This window comes from Eurypyga helias, unplaced genomic scaffold (genome assembly GCF_000690775.1).
Source record: "Eurypyga helias isolate BGI_N326 unplaced genomic scaffold, ASM69077v1 scaffold5715, whole genome shotgun sequence".
Classification (NCBI taxonomy): Eukaryota; Metazoa; Chordata; class Aves; order Eurypygiformes; family Eurypygidae; genus Eurypyga; species Eurypyga helias.
The window spans coordinates 126,903-139,261 of NW_010250714.1; the positions used below are offsets into that span (position 1 = coordinate 126,903).

Here is a 12,359-nt window from a genome sequence, read left to right on the forward strand (position 1 = left end):
ACAGAGCACAGTGTCACAGGGAGTAATTAAAAATAAAATTTTGGGTTTTTTTGCTGTTTGCTGGCTTTTTGAAGGTTCCCCATCAAGAGTTAAGTTTACCTCACACAACAGTCTGTAACTGCAATGCAATTGAATTGATGTCTCAGAAATTTTGGTTCAAGTTTTGCATTTCTCCCATTCTTGGTATAATCTGAGTGAAAAGTGGGTCTGCAGTGACTCTGACACTCTGTTAAACACACAGCAGGGCTAGAAATGAAATTTCATTTAAGATTCCTCCCTCCCTTCCTCCCTTCCTGCCTTCCTTCCAACCTTTCTTGCCTTCCTTCCTCCCTCCGCTCCTTATCTCCCACCCTTCCTCCCTTCCTTCCTTCTATCCTAGCTTCATTCCTTCCTTTATTCCTTCTTTCCTGCCTTCCTTCCCGTATTCCTGCCTTCAAGCATTATCCATTTCTTCTCTGCAGTAGCGTTATGCCAGCTTTACTCCAGCTACCAATCTCACCTCTCCAGAGTGTGTTCTTTATAAGAAGAAAACTGAAGAATTGCAATGAATATGCTTAAACTTCCTTAGACATGCACAAAATAGCAAGCACAAATCTCTTGCTACAATTTTAGAAAAAAATTATTTACATTGTCTATGCAAATAAAGGAGAGATCCAGAAAAGCAACTGAAATTTTAAGCCTTTGTGATTTGTAAGCTGATGGCATATGCTAAGAGCGTTGCCTTTGGACTTCAGTTGCCACCACTGGCTCCCTGTACCTCCACAGAGGACATTTTTAAAGCCAATACCATTTAAATAAACTAAAGGGAAGCAGTAGCTTTTCTGCTCAGGGTATAAGAAAAGAGCTGAAATGTTGCCTGCTTTTTGGGCCACTCTAATCAGAGTATTAAAGTCTCATCCATCTGTACTGGTTTTCTTAAAGCACCAACACAGATTTAAGCAGTCATTAAAGTGTGTTATTGGACTAACCCATCATGAAATGCTGCAATGGTGAAGAAGATTTCTGCAATTGGTTTAAGAAAGAGGTTACGGCAAAAACGGTGCTTTCAATCAGTAGTATACCCTGGCACAGAAAGATATTGCTGAGGATAAGATAGTTTAACTTCCCACTCACAGCTGGCAAGAGAAAAATACAATTTCATACTTATTGAAAACTCATATTTGGTCCCCAAATACATCTTGACTATGTTGCAAGAAGCACAGACTGCCCAGCCATTTTAAACGTATGTAAGAGAAGACAATGAGGTAGAAGAGGGATTTAATTCTCTTCCAGTGAGTGACAGGATCCCACCCAAAACATAAAGACTAAATTGTTCTTCTGAAACAGCAGCATTACAATTCCCTACAGGATATATCTGGGAAGAAAAAGAGGAGTATGATTCCATGAAAAAAACAAATCTGGCTCAAATTTTGTCTCTGTTGAGTGGGAGATATGTGCTAAAACTCTACAATGTCAAGTTTGGGCTGAACAATGACACAAAAAAAAAAGTGTCACTGGTTGCCTTCAGGCTACAAATCAACTTGCCAAAACTTTTAAGGATCCCTGATGCTAAGAAAGTTCAGAGTTTGTACATTAAATGTGTATTCATGTGCAGACAGAGTAGTCCTGGAAATTGGTACACCCACAAAGCTGACATCTCCAAAAAGAAACTGAGAGGAACTGCGGTAGAAAGGTGGGACTGACAATTTGCTTCTGGTGCTAAATGACACCTAGGAAAAATACGTCTGCTTATTTAGCAATTCAAACAGGTAACATTCCGGGGAGAGTGCTGAGGAGAAAGGGTGAAATTTCTATACTTTTCTCTTGCTTGATGTTAGCCATGGATCTAATCTAGACACCATGATCACTGAGCAAAAGCCTCATTCTGCTGAAGAAATTTTTGCAAGCCTTTCTTTAGTGTTTTCCAAATGGAGTAACAATAGCAAGCAGCCCTTTCTTTACACAACAGCTTGGGACGTTTCTCTTTTCTCAGATTATCTATGAAGGTTTCTCTGTGGTGGTCACAGATGTAGTGTCAGTAGTTTTCTCCATGTAATTATTGCTTCCAGTACTCACCAACTCTGATTTTGTGTCCTTCTCACTTGTAGGTGGAAGCACGCCTCCTGGCATAACTGCACCAGCTGTGCCTAGCATCCCATCTCCAATTGGGGTGAATGGTTTCACTGGCCTCCCGCCGCAGGCTAATGGGCAGCCCGCCGCAGAAGCCGTGTTTGCCAATGGCATACACCCTTACCCAGGTAAGCCAGACCAATGCTGTGCCCTCAGCCTGTTCTGTCTGTCTTAGGGAGACTGTCCACATCCACGGGCTTTGTCTAGCATGAGCCATCTCGGAAGGATTATACCTCACACCATCAAGTCTCACTCTAGCATTGATGTAGTTAGGTCTTACCCAGCTACAGTTGTTATACACTTAAATCAGGAAAATAGACATCAAAGGCATGTTGGTAGTGAAAAAATTTTGGAGTGCTCATCTGCTGTATGACTTGTCTGGTGAATGCAATCAGGACACTCAGCATGTTTTGCTTTATCTAAAATTTGATCTGAGGCCTGACCAGTTCATGCTGGCAGATGTCCTAGAAGTACTCCCAGTGGTCTTGCTCCTGGCCAGCCTTAAATGAGCTGTGCTAAGCCTGTTTGCATCTCCTAGCACTCACTGGGATTCCCTTGCAGCCGGACTGGTCTGGGAGGAAGACTCCAAGGGATCCTATGGCTGCTGACTTAAACTGCTCCTGTCTCACACCACATGCACAGGTGCTGGTCTCTGAAACACTCACTGCATCCGAGTACTTGTGCCTTACCAGTCCTGAAGACTGAGGCTCCTTTAATAGAGCCAGAGAATGGGCTCAGCTTTACCCTTCTGTGGCACACCACATCTGAACTGCTGTTGGGATTCATAGACTGTGACTAGCTCAAAATACTCCAGCACTGAAGGGGTGATTTTTCCAGCCCTAGCAGTCAGGAATACATGAGGGAAGTTCAAGGGTACATACCTACCTCTATACCTGTACTTACAAACATATGGACACCCAAGAAGCTGTAATCACCAAGAACACAGGAGTTTACAAGTCCTTAATATGCACCTATATTTTTTCAGCGTTCTTCTCAGGATTTGAGATAACCCTCTCCTCCAAGCTGTGCTTCTTCTAGGAAGATATTCCTTTTCATTGCTGTACACATACTAATAATAACAATCATAACAATAAAAAAATTAAGTAAATGATACTAATTGATCCTAGCCACCAGCTGGAAAGAGTATTTTACCCTGGGGCACTCATAGATTGATCCAGTCTGCTAGGAAACCAAACACTGAGTCAGATGCTCTAGCCAAAAAGCCCACAAAATCCCTAAGAAAAAAAAATCTTTCGATCTCAGCCAGTCTTGAAAACTCAGAAGATTCAACATCACAGGGGACTTCATGAGCTACAAGGCAAAATATCACATAACGTAGAAATACAAAACTTTTAACCTAGTTACTGCTCAGACAATGTCATTGGAAGGAAAAAAAAAAAACCACAAACCCTCAACTGTGAATGCAGCAAAGGAAATCACAGAAATATCAAGAGTATTGAAGAAGTAATTTTCATTTCCCAGTTCCCCACCTTGTAAACATTTAGCCATAAGTTCAACTTTAAACAGAATTGAAATCAAGGGGCTTACTGTGCTAAAAGTTAGGCATGCATATACATGTTTGTAGCAGCTTAGAGACGTAGGGAGCTCTTGGAGGCTTATGGAGGCATTAGAAGATTGGAGGGAGCCCTTAGCACGCTCAGTGAGCTCAACCACAGCAGCAAGAAAGCACACTGGTTTTAAGGTTATATAAATATAGCCATCTGTTCAACTATCCATCTAAGTATCTACCTGTTTGCCAGTCTATCATCTCTCTGTTTATTCATCCATTTCTATGTCTATCTTTTTCAGGTTTATCTAGCTCCTTTTAGCTAATCTTCCATGATCCATTACTGCAGATAACAGAGAAAAGATGATCTTTCTAGATGAATCCTAATGACTTGAGCTATTGTTACTATCCCCAACTACCCCCGTAATTAAAGAAATATTTCAGTTAGGTATTTTATCCATGATTATATAAAAGTCAATGGCCTTAAGCTGATTCTCCCTGAGCTTTGGAGAGACTTGCTCAGCCAGGAATCCACAGTAAGTCCCTGCACAAACACCAACAGCCTAACACATTGAAAGGTGACTGTCATCCTTGCTCCGGTTCACTGCAGGCAGAGAGGCTCCTTTCTGAGAGTAAAGCTGACATCCAAATAGCCTGCTTTGTGTAAAGTTTAGATTTATCTTGGTGTGTCTTCAGCAATACATTCATCTTCCCTGGTGTTCAGCATCCCCATAATTTAGTGACATTTAGGTTATAGCAGAGGTGGGAAGGGAAGAGTGGCAGGCCAAACCCTCATCTCTCATTTTGTTTCAGCCTGTCCCCACTACCAAGGAAACCCCAAACGCAGGTTCCTTTGTAGCAATTAGAGCATAGGACACATCCTGTGTTTGTTCCATCTTATGCTTCTCCTTCTCATGAGTGTTTATGCACTCTCCAAAATTTTACTCCTTGCCACAGGCTTTATTGATGTCTGGACCTTAGCAGCATTTAAAAAAAAAAAAAAAATTAAGACATATTTGTATCAGTAATGAGAACTTCCCAAGCCACATTAGACTGGATAAAAATATAGAAAGGACACAAGCCTTCATGCTTTATGATGTAAGCCAGCTACTAATTGTTTGGGGTTAGAAAGAAATTTTCATCACTGGGCAGCTTATTCCATCATTGTTCATTATGAGATTTTTTGTACTTTCTTCTGTAGCATCTGTTACTGGCACTGCACTGTGGTTCTGCAGGTCTGTGTTTCTAAATGAAAGGGTAGAAATAAAATGTTAGAGTTGAGCATGCAATTGCACTAACATTATAGACAAGAAAAGACCATGCCAGTCCCCATCCAAAGTCAGCATCTTCCAAACAAATTTCTTTTATGGTATTATCTCCAAAATATTCTGAAACTGGCCAAGAGTGCTAGAGTATTATGTACATAACCACAGTCTTGCTATGATTGTGACTTGCCATATATTGTTTAAAGCCTGAATTTTGCTCTCATATACTCTTTCATACTCCACAAAAACCTCAAATGTGGATTCACACCATTATATCCTGTGGCAGAATGTTCTTTGTTGCCTGAAAAGAGCAAAACAGGACAATCAAAATCTGTAGAGGCATGACATCCACAGCTTTCAAATACAAATAAATCCCATTAATTGTGCAGTTTGTCTACATGTCCACTTTTGTGACTACCTATAATATTTTTGATGCTGCATCTAACGGACTCCAGAACTCCACAATCTTTAGACTATGAAAACAGATCCATATCATGTAATTGTATTTTCTCTGTAGTTTCATTCCTTTTTTTTTTTTGTCTTCCCCTGTGCTGTTTTTTTTAAGACTCCCTTTGTCTGGAGCAGGGGCATACATGGTATCTTTCGAGCCAGACTACTGAACCATCCATGGCTTTGGGGCAAAAGGAAGAGTAGGTTGAGCATTCCTACTCACAGGGTCTCTGATCACAGACCCAGTGCCTGCAGGACTTAGCTTTCCTGTGGCTCTGGCCAGGCTATGAATCCATGCAGTAGCACTAGAAAACTGTTCCTTACAGCCATACCCTTGCAAGCTTTGCTCTCCCCTTCTACAAGCTCAGCCAGTACATAATGCCCCACAGTGCACTTTTTGGCATGAACAGAATCACAAAAGAGTAAATATTTCCCCTTCCACTAGCCTGAGCCCCTTTGGAGATCCGGCCTTTTTGCATATTAATGCCTGCCCTTTAGTCTTTCAGCTTGCAGAGCTATCAAATGTGGCAATGTGTCACAATATATAGTGGGAAGAAAGATCATAATCTGTTGTGCCATAATCTTGTGAGTCAGTTTGCAGCAGCAGAAGTGCATGTGCCATTTCCACATTAGCCACAGTAACAGGGATTGTGCTCTTCTGCCAAAGCTTCTTAGCCACCCAGAGCCCAGTGCCTCTCTTGTAACGCTGTGTGATGTGCCATAACAGTGGAGGCCATCTGCACCGGCTTCTACTGTGTCTCACACCATCAGCGTTCTGCTCTCCAGTTATGGGTTCTGCTTTACTACATTGCATTATGAGGGACTGGACAAAATGCTCACTGCAAAAAATAAATCTGCCTTGGAAAGAGAAGGGGAGAGGGAGAGATGAGAAAATTGGGAGAGCAAAGGGCAATAAATGGGAGAAGGAAATCGTTGTCAAAGGATTGGTGACCCAAAATGAGGGAATTGGAAGGGGGCACAGGGCAGAGCACCCAGAGAAGAGTGAGCACTGCTCTGTGGTCTTCTGCCAGTGGTGTTCCCAGAAAGGAGCAAAAATAGACCACATAACATCCAACAGCTCTCAGACAAGATTCATCCTCCTGGGCCAAGGGCTGTCCAGCTTGATCAGAGCCAGGACTGGATCCAGTAGGATGGCAACTTTGTGGAACCTCAGATGGGGAATGCTTTCCAGGATGCTGAGTTCTTCAGTATATTTGGTCTGGGATTAGGTTACTGAGGAAAACAAAAGCAAAGTTCCCTCAGTTGCTCATAGTACATTATAAACCTGTCGCCTCATTTACTGTTCTCAGGTGTGCAGTGGTTCTGTTTCTGACTGCCTACCACTGCCAGGACCAGCTATCTCTCCTCGCTGCAGAGACCGTAACATGTGGGTATGTCTGGGCTAGCAAGACGCAAGCTCCACTTCATACCCCTTTGGGGTACAGCCCTCTCTGCTGAAGACTAGCTGTCAGTACGAATGGGTAGCCAAGCCTTTATGCCTACATGTTTCCAAACCACCACTGAGTTTGGCATTAAAGGGGTCCCCCATGGGTGAATTCCTGTGTTGTAGAAAGTCATGTCTTAGGAACTGAACCGAGACCATCAATTCATTTTCTTTGGCTCAAGAAAGAAATAGCAGGCAGTAACCAATTTCACCCATTGCCAACAGAGACAGAATTCAAACTCCATCTGTAATTATTATCATTATCCAAGCTAATTTTGTAAGGGAGGAGTTGCCGGCACGCTAATATGACAGCCTTATCTATTAGCTTGTCAATTAGCTAGCAGCACAGCTGACGGGCAGGCTGCTACTTGGGGACAGTCAGTCCCAGGATCCATCCGGATCATGGCAGACACCATCGAGTGGCATCAGGCAAGGTCAGGGCAGAGAAAGGGGCTGACTTACACCACACCTGACATTTCAGTCCTGAAAGATGTCAGATAAGTTTAGGAAGGAGGTGACTCAGGAGAACAGAAAAAGACTGACCTGCCTTCGCCTGTAGAAGGTCCACAATGAAAACCAAGCCCCACACCATGCCCTAGAAATGTACCTGGCATAGCAGCCCTGTGGCTACGTTTCCTATTGCAGGAGAACTCTGGCTGCATTTTGTTTGTCCACCCTCAACTCTAGGTGAGAACTTTCCAGTTCATATTTTGTATCAGCATTTCCAAAACTGCAACAGTGAGCACCTGAATCATCATTATGACTAGGAGGCATTTATTTGACCCATTTGTAACAATCTGCCATGTGCCATAAACCACGGTTTGCTGGTAAAATAAATAAGTGAAGGAATACACTCATTAAAAATATAATAGCAAGTTGCCATCTTCAATTGTAGTCTAAGCTACTTTAATGATGCCATGTACTTCCAATAGTCATGCTGCAGACATAATGAATGAGGTTGTTTAAAGCAGTTGTGAGAGCATTTGCAGAGCCAAAATATTTTCTCCTCTGATCTGGAAGAAGGTGTAAATACAAATCAGGGCCCGTGGTTATGTTTTCAGAGGAACGTAAGTGAGTACAGACTTTGAGCTTTATTTTTAAAGGTTACTGAAACTAAGCTCCCAAAAATATGGAGTTAAGTGCCTTAATAGATTTTAAAACCTGAGCTGACTTCTGTGTTTATGGCCTTAGGCAAAAGGAGGGAAGTCTGGTCCTGACTCTGTTGTTGAATTAGTTTGTCACATTGGCCAGCTACATCCATTTCTCTGCATTTCTGAGTCTTCTGTGTCTTTCTTGCTTCATCCACTGGAAGTTCTTCATTACCAGACACGAATCCTATCATGTTTTTGCCCAGCACCCATCTCAGCAAGGGTCTGATTAGGGATGGGGCTTGAAAGTGGGACTACTAAGAAAATAATAAATATAATCCTGATTTTCAAAGATTAAGTATATGAATTTTATAATAGGCTGATATGTTGCCTCAAACAAGCATCTACAATACCTGGGGATGCTACCAAAATTACTTTTCCAACGAATGGGATAGAGCAGAGTGCACAAATGCCTTGGCTTCTTCGGCGTGAAGTGGAAGAGACAGTGGGACAACATGTCTTTGACTGAGTGGTGTCCAGCCCCTAAATGGTGAAATGAGACTATAAAACACAGGATCAGTCTCTGTTTTCTGCCGGATCAGCACATTCTTTCTGTTATAGCAGTTATTGTTGTGTCTGAATACCTAATTAATGACAACAGTAAACGCTGGCTTCTTTAATCACAGCATCAGCTGTCCTAATCAATCTTAATAATATGGAATCTGTACTATGGCACCCATGAATTTTAATCTACATAAATTTCTTAAGACCTCTTGCAAGCTTGTTGTACGAAATGATATAATTATGGATATAGATTAAGGCTGTAGAGAGTGATTTAAATTGGATTTAAGGAGAAGGTGAATAGAGACCTCCCACTCAGTTATTTATTTATTTATTTTAATTCTGGCCTTACATAGATTTATTTTTTATCATTACTTTATTTTCCCCCCATTGACTGAACAACATTGCCTCTCTTGGATTGCCCTCCTCCCCCACCCACCCTCTCAGAGGTGACCGTGGCCAAGCTGTAGTTCCTGGGAGAGTTGTAAAGTACCTCTGGAACAGTGAGAAGAATGAATGGATGGGGCAGAGCACAAAGCTGTGGATACGGGTGATAACATGTTTTTGTAGACCCATGCAGAGAACAGCACTGCAAAATAGAGTGAAATAGATGGAAAAAATCATGTCTGTCAGAAAATGCATAAGTGATCAGAAGCAAGGAGTGAAAAGAATATCTCAGGTGTAAAGTTTGCTGACTCCTTCCATAGAATCGCAGGGTGTCTTGGGGGCCAAAGTGTGCCAGACCCTGCTTTTGTCTCTCAGAATCACTGGTCCCCTCTGATTTCAAAGACCAGATTTCCTTGGCTCTTACCCCAAGCTGGCATAGGGACACACTGTCCCATACCCCACTGAGGAGGATGGAGGGTCTGCTTTTGATGGGTTAGGCAGGATCCATCATCCTTGTAAACAGGGAAGGAATTGTGGGTGACATGATGATTGGAGGCTGCCTTGGGCAAAGCCATCTCAAAATGATAGAGATTTTGATTCTTGGAGAATTAAACAGGGGTGAGGGGGGTGGGTGGTGATGGTGAGCACAACCCCCTTGGATTTCCAGAGGGCTGACATTGCCTGTGAAGGAGCCTGGTTGGCAGAATCCCTTGGGAGGCTGTCCTGAAGGGCAAAGAGAATAGGAAGGATGGATGTACTTCAAGAGGGAAATCTTAAAGGCACAAAAGCAGGCTGTTCTCATGTGCTGAAAGACATGCCATCAGTGAAGAAAACCAGCCTGGCTGAACAGAGGCCTAGGGCTGGAACTCAGAAAAAAAAAGGAGTTGGAAGAAGGGACAGGCAACTCATGAGTACCTTGAGGATACGGTGAGGTTAGGCAGGAAGAAAATTAGAAGGGCAAAAGCCCAAGTAGAACTTAATCTGTCTACTGCCATAAAAGGCAATAAAAAAGTTTCTATAAATATATTATCAACAAGAGGAGGGATAAGGAGAATCTCTATCCTTTGTCAGATGCTGAGGGGAAACACAGTGACAAAGGATGAGGGAAAGGATGAGGTACTTAATGCCTCTTTGCCTCAGTCTTTAATAGTAAGAGCAGGTACCCAGCCCCTGCAGCTGGAAGAGAGCAATGGAGAGCAGAATGAAGCCCCCATAATCCAAGGGGAAAGGGTTAGTGAACTGCTACACCACCTAGAAACACACAGGTCTATGGGGCCACATGGGATCCACCCAAGAGTGCTGAGGGAGCTGGGAAACTGCTCACCAAACCACTTTCTATCATCTATCATCTGTCCTGGCTAAAAGACCAGGTCTTTAGCCAGACAAAGAGGTCCCAGTTGACTGGAGGTTTGCCAATGTGATGCCTTTCTACAAGAAGGGCTATAAGGAGGATCTGGGGAACTACAGGCCTGTCAGTCTGACCTCGGAGACAGGGAATGTTATGGACAAGATCATCTGGAGTGCCATCATCTGGCATGTACAGGACAACCAAGTGATAAGGGCCAGTCAGCATGGCTTTATGAAAGGCAGGTCCTTTCATGGTCCAAGGCAGGTCCTGCTTCACTAACCTCAACTCCTTTTATAACAAGGTGGCCTGCTTGATAGATGAGGGTAAGTCTGTGGATGTTGCCTACCTGGACTTTAGTAAAGACTTTAACACCTCTTCCCACAGAATTCTCCTGGAGAAACTGTCTGCTCATGGCTTAGATGTGTGGACCCTTCACTGAGTTAAGAACTGGCTGTATGGCCAGACCCAAAATGCTGTGGTGAATGGAGTTAAATCCAGCTGATGGCTGGTCATAAGTGGTATTCCCCAGGGCTCAGTGTGGGGCCCAGTTCTGTTTAATATCTTCATCAATGTCGTGGACAAGGGGATAGAGTGCACCCTCAGTCAGTTTGCAGATGACAACAAGTTAAATCATAGTGTTGATGTGCCTGAGGGTAGGCAGGCTCTTCAGAGGGATCTGGACAGTCTGGATCAATGGACCAAGGCCAGCTGTATGAGGTTAACAGTTGGTTTTGATATTCTTAAAGGTCTTTTCCAACCTAAACGATTCTATGATTCTATGATCCTTTTTCCTCACCACACCACTGCCTTCAGTGCATCTCCTCTTGATTTACACCCCTCATCATCACATCAGACTCCAGCCCGCTGTCCCCTGTAACTATTTACATGTGGGACACCCATATAACGTCTCATGTTAGCCTGACGCTGACATCTCAGGAGGGATTCTTTATAGAACATTACTTAAACCTATTTTATTTATTTTTAACAATGTGCTTCATTCTGTCACCTCCATCCTTTCATTCTCTGACAAAATCTAAAGGAGCCTAAGACTAGCTGAATGCCCCTTTAAAAAGCCATATTTCAGTCTAGAGATATATCAGTAAGAAGAAAGCTTCTAGGTGTTAATTTTAAAGCATTGGTATTTCATGCTGACTTGGGAAATCATCCTTGCTTTTTGGCATCAGGCAGAGTATTTGGAAAGTGACATTAACGGATCTACTTTCTTTGAAGGACTTGGGAGTCATTTCTTGGCTTCTGCCTAATGAATAAGTGCTGCCTTCGTTAAATTTATATTTATGACTGTATAGTAGGTCATTGGCTTGTTTTATGTCTCCAGGTTTATGGAAGGTTATCTGCCATGGTCACCTTGTGGCATCTTGGCCAGGATCGTCTTGCAATGAAACAGTTGTATCTGAGAAGGATTTTTCCCGTGGAGATATAGAAATGATCAAATTAATATAGAGTTGATGTCCAGGGATAAGGTTCCTGTCCTGAGCTTCCAAATGAAGTTACTATTAGCATGTGTTTTCACAGTACACCTCTAGTTTGCTCTGGCAAGGCCAGATCCTCAGCTTCGGCAAAGGAGCAAGGCTGTATGGACTTCAGCAAGGCTGACGTGACAGATAGTTTCCCTCTGGCCTCTCTGCCTCTTTCACTTCACTAGGTGATCCTCAGTGTGTGCATTACATCATGTTTAATCTCTTAAATGTCTGTATGTTTGACATAAGGTCTCCGTGAGTCTGACCACAAGGAAAGCTATTTCAAGTATTATCTATGGGCACATTTGCACAGATAGACACCAGCAAATCCAAGGTCTCTTGACAATGTTAGTACTTTGAGATTTTCTAGTTCTTGTCCAAAAGCCCCTTTCAGTTACTTTATGATATCCATGTCCCTCACCTAGTGTCTTTTATATCCCTAAAGCTCTAACCAGCCCTTACTCAGCTACTTACCTTTTGGACCAGAGTGAGCTTACACGCTGTCACAGACAACATGCAGAGGAGCTGAGGTCTGTTCCCAGCCCTGGATGCCCATGTCCAACTCGTATTTGCAGGAACAGAGAAGACTTAACAGCTGGATGGGGACAAAGGGTGGCTGAGACAGAGTAACTCTCCTAAATCAGCGGAGAATGATCTGTGTGAAGGCCACAAAGGTGTACACCCTATTAAATTTTGTGTATCTTATAGAGGAATAAAGCAAC

General features: G+C 42.9%; 1 protein-coding gene across 1 annotated transcript in view; it reads left to right on the forward strand.

The window, feature by feature from the left end:
• The window catches only part of LOC104509721 (CUGBP Elav-like family member 4), a 74,928-nt gene that overhangs the window by 51,497 nt on the left and 11,072 nt on the right, over nt 1–12,359 (forward strand). Inside the window, exon 6 of the mRNA XM_010151757.1 lies at nt 2,088–2,237. Within this exon, the coding sequence (XP_010150059.1) occupies nt 2,088–2,237 (150 nt within the window). The remainder of the gene's footprint in view (nt 1–2,087; nt 2,238–12,359) is intronic.